The sequence below is a fragment of the Propithecus coquereli genome, unplaced genomic scaffold (genome assembly GCF_000956105.1).
Source record: "Propithecus coquereli isolate 6110/MARCELLA unplaced genomic scaffold, Pcoq_1.0 Scaffold10, whole genome shotgun sequence".
In the NCBI taxonomy this organism is placed as follows: Eukaryota; Metazoa; Chordata; class Mammalia; order Primates; family Indriidae; genus Propithecus; species Propithecus coquereli.
The window spans coordinates 18,817,903-18,824,139 of NW_012133858.1; the positions used below are offsets into that span (position 1 = coordinate 18,817,903).

The 6,237-nt window shown below is 34.0% G+C and overlaps 1 protein-coding gene across 1 annotated transcript in view; it reads right to left on the reverse strand.

The window, feature by feature from the left end:
• Nucleotides 1-6,237, reverse strand: part of VPS8 (vacuolar protein sorting 8 homolog (S. cerevisiae)) — a 213,907-nt gene that overhangs the window by 142,715 nt on the left and 64,955 nt on the right. The window contains 1 exon segment of the mRNA XM_012640004.1: nt 4,348-4,394. Within this exon segment, the coding sequence (XP_012495458.1) occupies nt 4,348-4,394 (47 nt within the window).

The following is a 6,237-nucleotide window of genomic DNA, read 5'->3' on the forward strand; positions in this document are numbered from 1 at the left end:
GGGAGAAGAGAGGATAGGCAAAAACCTACCTAACAGGTACAATGAACACCACCTGGGTGACGGGCACACTTATAACCCTGACTCAAGCATGACAAAAGCAATCCTTGTAACCAAAAACATTTGTACCCCCATAATACATTGAAATTAAAAAAAAAAAGTACAAGTCTTCAAAAACAGAATTCCTGTCACTTTTGATATTAAGTAATTCACAAAGGACTCTAAAGCCAAATTTTAACCAAAAAATATGTTCACAGCACATTGATCAGTATGCCCTACAGAGAAAAACAAATGTAGTTCCTGCCATAGTAAAAAGGATTTTACATGGTAAAAGGGTTATTAAGTATGAATAGGAATGTATATATACACACACATTCAATTAATATTTCTGCTGGGTATCAAATTCTATGAATTTTGATACTATGAGATAACAGTGATTATAGGGTAATGATGGTTGTGGTATTAAGTTAAAATTAATTTCAGAATATGTATTATGTTTATAATTTGACCTACATAAGAAATAATATAATACACAAAAATGAAAGGATTGACTATAAAAACAATGTACTCAATCAGAACATATTAATATAAAAGGCTTCTGTGGGCCAGGATTGAGTGTTTGAATAATGACCCTAGAAGCAGAAGTTTCCTAAAATTGGCTGAGTACTAGATTACATTTTGTAAGATCGTATTTGTGTTATGCAAAATCCGAGCATCCCTTAAGGCAATGTTAATGTCACAGATACTTTTCAAATTTGAGAATGTAGAAGAGAAGACCCTTGATATAAATGGGACCAAATGTCAAAGAAGACAGTATAGAGAGAGTGTCCAGTTTAAGCAGAAAGATATCATCCTGGAATGAAGCTATATACATCTGACAATCCTCTGCTTCAATTTAGCTTAGGGAACTGACCATTTTTAACCTTATTACCTATGGCAATTCTAAAAAAAACTATAAAAACTCCACTAGTTAAGAGTGATTACACGACAGCATTTAATTAAACATAGAATTTTTACATACAATAAATCTTTAATCATTATGTTTGGAGTGGAAGAGAACTGAAAGATGGCCTAGAAACAAAGAATCGAAGTCGATCTAATGGCTTATTTGACCCTTTTCCTTCCAAGCTCAGGCCCATATATAGAATCTTAGCATTCTCATGAAAAGAAATGCCAGTATGGTGAAAAGCAAGCAAACACAAGAGCACAAATCTTTAACAAAAGAGGGAACATTTGACCCAATGCCTAGTTTCACAGCCCCAACCTTTCTTACTGGGAATGCTTCTCTATCTCTTCTGCTTGTAGTGGGACCCAAAGAGTAGAAGAAGTAGGGGAAGAGACCAGCAGTGAAAGAAAGAGAGAAAAAGAACAACATGCTGGAACTCTCCCAACCAGAAGCAGGACCTAGTGCAATCTAATCGTCAGCCTCAGGAAACAAAATTGAGAGAAGGAAGCAATACTATTTATACTATGGGCCAGGGAAAATGTCCATGCCTCTGATCTAGGAGTGTGTGTATATGAGCAGGAGAGAAAGAGATGAAAGAGCTACAAAAAAGATCAGGAAGAGCTGGAAAAAGGACCCCTTGACATTCCTCTTCCCCTTAGAGTTCAGGAATATACTATGACAGCTGTTAGACCTCTCTGAAACCTCTAACAACATATATTATATTTGTTTCTGACATAATCCAGAAGAAAACATGCTAAGGAGTCAGGAAACATTAAAGGAAAGAAGTTATAAAAACAAAGAAATAATAGAATGTAATTTGGTGAAAATCTAGACCAGACTTCATCTTCTATGTTATATGCTTTGATTTAATGCAGAAATTATTGCATCCTCAGCCAGTCAACAGGTGAAATAAAGTTAGAGAATATTTCCTTTCCGAACTATATAAAGACGAAAGCTTATCTCCAGAACATTTTTTAGGAGTAACAAAATATTTTGAAAAGAAAAAATCTACTTTTTTCTTTTTCCCTATATAATACTTTATCTTACAACTGTTAAGGCCATTTCAACTTTATGCCGCTGTGAGAATATTGAAGATAATAACCACAAATTACCCTGCAAACCAAAGACAGGATTATTTCATTAATTCAGCCATTAAGTATTGAAAAGCTACTTTGTGCCACATACCATTTTAGGTGGAAACAGTCCATTTTATAAAGATAGGCCTTTTTACTGTAAATAAAATTTAGTCTTTCAGGTACTTCATTTTATCTCGTTTATAATTATCTCAAAGATTTGAGTTGATTCCAGTACTTACTAGTATTAGGAACACTTCTACACCTCCATTTCCTCATCTGAAAATGAGGATAACATTACCTCTTTTTATATTGCATTTATGAGGATTAAATGAAATAAAATATGTAAAACTGGCCCTTAAACTATTAAGGCTTTTTTAAAAATACAAGATAAAATAACAAGGAAGTGAGTGTGAAAAGTAGAGTAAATAGGAAGCTGAGTTAAAAAAAGAAACAGTAAGAAAGGTTGGGGCTGTGAAACTAGGCATTGGGTCAAATGTTCCCTCTTTTGTTAAAGATTTGTGCTCTTGTGTTTGCTTGCTTTTCACCATACTGGCTTTTGTTTTCATCAGAATGTTAAGATTCTATATATGGGCCTGAGCTTGGAAGGAAAAGGGTCAAATAAGTCATTAGATCAACTTTGATTCTTTGTTTCTAGGCCATCTTTCAGTTCTCTTCCACTCCAAACGTAATGATTAAAGATTTATTATATGTAAAAATTCTATGTTTAATTAAATACTGTCGTGTAATCACTCTTAACTAGTGGAGTTTTTATAGTTTTTTTTAGAATTGCCATAGGTAATAAGGTTAAAAATGGTCAGTTCCCTAAGCTAAATTGAGGCTAGTACATATATCACAGCACTTTGCTTTCTAGGAAATGATAATTAACTACAAAATTCACTATCCATCAGCTAAAAGTAAACTAGCTGTTCAGAAGATGCAAAGGTATTTCTGGCCCTAACACCTGAAAGAAATTTCTCCCTTAGGCCCTCATAAAGAAGACAATGTGTAACATAATGTTCTCAACAACATCCCCACTTATAAACACAATATTTTTCACTAGATAATTATATAACACTATAGCTAAAACACTGGAATAAATCTGAGCCCCAAGTAAGCAGAACTTACTATAGTAAGTTCTATTACTTAAGTTCTATTACTTAATCAATGGTCTGACATAGCAGATAACTGCCCTCTTGATAACATTCACTGACACCTTCAAAGTATGAATCAGGCTATTGGGATATATATAAATTTATGAGTCAAGTCAGTTTTAGGAGTATCTACATTAAATTCTCATATTTCCTGTCTGCCACTTAGAAAGTGGTATAAACTTGTGGTTAAAGCCAAGAAAACAGGAACTAGATTCCTGTATTTGTATCCTACGTTTGTCCCCCAAAAGCTATGGGAGTGAGTTTGGGCAAGGTACTTAATCACTTTCTGCCTCTGGAACCTCCTATATAAAATGAATGACTAATGAATTTATATATTAAATATATTCCATTAGCCTGATTCATAGAAGGTTGGAAGGTATCAGTGAAAGAGGGCAGTTATTTGCTATGTCAGACCTTTGATTAAGTCATAGAACTTAAGTCATAGCACTTACTATAGTAAGTTCTGTTTACTTGGGGTTCAAATTTATTCCAATGTGTTAGCTATAGTGTTATGTAATTATGTAGTGAAAATAATAATACCTACCTTGTTGTTATAAAAATTAGATAAGCTGCTATAAAATTAGATCAATTAACGTAAAGGGCTTAGAACAATAGCTTGCTATTAGTGTGAAAAAACAGAATTAGCACAAGTTAGTTACTTTATACAGTTAACTATTTAAATGAAAAAAGCCTATTTAAGAGTTTATTTATACTGACTTCCTTTAAACAAAAAGGCTTTAAAAACCCAATACTGCATAAGCACAATGAATCTAGGTTTTTGGGTGGTATGAAATACTGTGCTTTAGTGATGGTTCAAAAAAAAGTGTATATATGCAAAAAAAAAAAAAAAAAAAAGAAAAGAGTACATATATATTGCATGACTCATACATATTTTACTTCCAGGACCTCTAAGCAGTATTGCTCTTTTGTTGGTTATGTTCTTCATCTCCATTATACTGCCACACAAATACACAGATGATACACTCATAGCTAACATCTGTTTTAGAAAAGTTAATTTTATTAGCTGAATGGACTGAAAACTGTTAAAAAATCAAATTTATATAATTTCTTAAAAAACATGTCCAGTCAAATTCACAGAATTCATAGCCTTGAATTACATAAACAAGAGGCTACCTGGGTTCAAAATAATTGAATCTGACAGGCAACGCATACTTACTTTCGTTGCAGCAGGAGGCAGTAATCAACTATGACAGGCACCATGTCCTGTAAAGGAACCATAAAGAAAGCATCAGCCCCATACCCCGTTCAATGGCCTATTGATAATGAAAGAAGTCTGCTTAAGATGCTGTTAGATTGTTGGGAGGATATAACTTTGTACCATGCTTTTGGCAAGTAATTTGGCACTCTGTGTCAAAAGTCTTAAAAATATGATAACACTTTGATCCAGTAATTCTGTTTCTGGAAACTTATCCTAAATACATTTAAGAAAAAAAAATTTTTTTAATGCATTAGGGTATTCATTACAGCTTTATAACAGAAGAAGCAAGAAAAGGAAGGGAACAAGAAGTGGGAAAGAGAAAATAAGAAATTTTAATTAAACTGAATATACTACATGGGAAAATTGTTAAGTAAATTTAGCTATTTAAATAAAATATGTGTATAGCACAAGTTTATAAAGAGTTTACAATAACATTAAAACAAAAACTAGGTGAAAACATGTATTTATCTCTCAGATCTGTAAAGAAAACTTGCAAAGAAACAAAATACATCAAATTGATAATAGGATATAGTTGGTTCTATTGGTGGCTCAGGTGATTAAGGCTGTACATAATTTGAAACAATCCTCCAAACCAGCTATTTTAATTAAAGTTGATTTAATTTCTCAGTTTCATAATATTTTGAATGCTTTAAATTCATTATGAATGGACTCATATCAAGTAAATGGCAACCCATAATTTTGGCCCTTTTCAAAGGAAAGAGTTTGAGGGAGAAACAGTAGCTTATTATGACTTAAAACTGTCAAGTAACCAAGCATCAGATTTCAGCTGTACTCTCATTTTCTTCTGGCTCCAGGGAAATGGTTTCCTTTTTTAAATCCTAGAAGGGTTAGGTTCTAGGCAGAAACAAATCCCATCAGGAGGGAGGAAATTCTATGTGAAAAAGAGCACTACATACTAACACCTGTCTGATAAAAAGGTCAAAACTAAGAAACCCTTATCATTTGAGAGAGAGGTGTCTGAAGAAGGACCTACAATCCTGAAAGGATTACAGGGCTACCCCGACCCGTCTGCTTCCTTAAGTCATCAATATTCCTCGTGACTAGATTTATAATCTTACTTAGATTCTTCAAAAATAGGAACTAAAATCACAGATTTGAGAAGTGTTAGAGCTGTATCAAATCTCAACCCTGAATGAGAATATAGTGGGCTAGATAAAGGGGGAGTGGGAACCTCCCTAGAAATGCTGAGGAAAATTTGATAAACATCCTTTAAAACATACAGCTGAGCTCCCAAGAAAGTAAGGGCAATACAATACCCAGGGTCTAAAAGTAAACAGGACTGAAAACCAAAGGAATAAGCTCCACATTGTCACGTGTCACTGTCACTGATACTATCCTATAGGTTCGTTGGTCACGGAAGCACTTGAGTTTCAATGCCAGAAAGAAGCTGAAGCCTTAGACCCCTGTAACACGGGGAACTGAAGAGGAGGACTTGCCTAAAACCAAGATTCTTAAAAGCTGCATCCTCGGTGAAAGAAAATTAGGAAAAAAATCTGTCTATTGGCATAGGAAGATGACAAGGAAGGTTTTCTGTCTCAGTCTGGACTCAGTGGGGGTAAATTTGTACTCTCCAAGAATCTGTAATCAAGACCCTGTCCATAGGTGGACTTGGGATTTGAATTTATACTATCTTCTCAGTGTGGAAAAAACTGAACTAAGAAGTTAACCTAAAAAGTGATCCTGAAACAGGATACTCCTGGGGTACGTGAAAGAAATGAACTCAAACACTCTCCAGCAATAGTTCTGAACACAGGCAAAATAAGTACTACTGACAAAGCCCCATTGAAGATGTGCTAAAAATAAAAAATTTGAAAGTACCTCATGAAA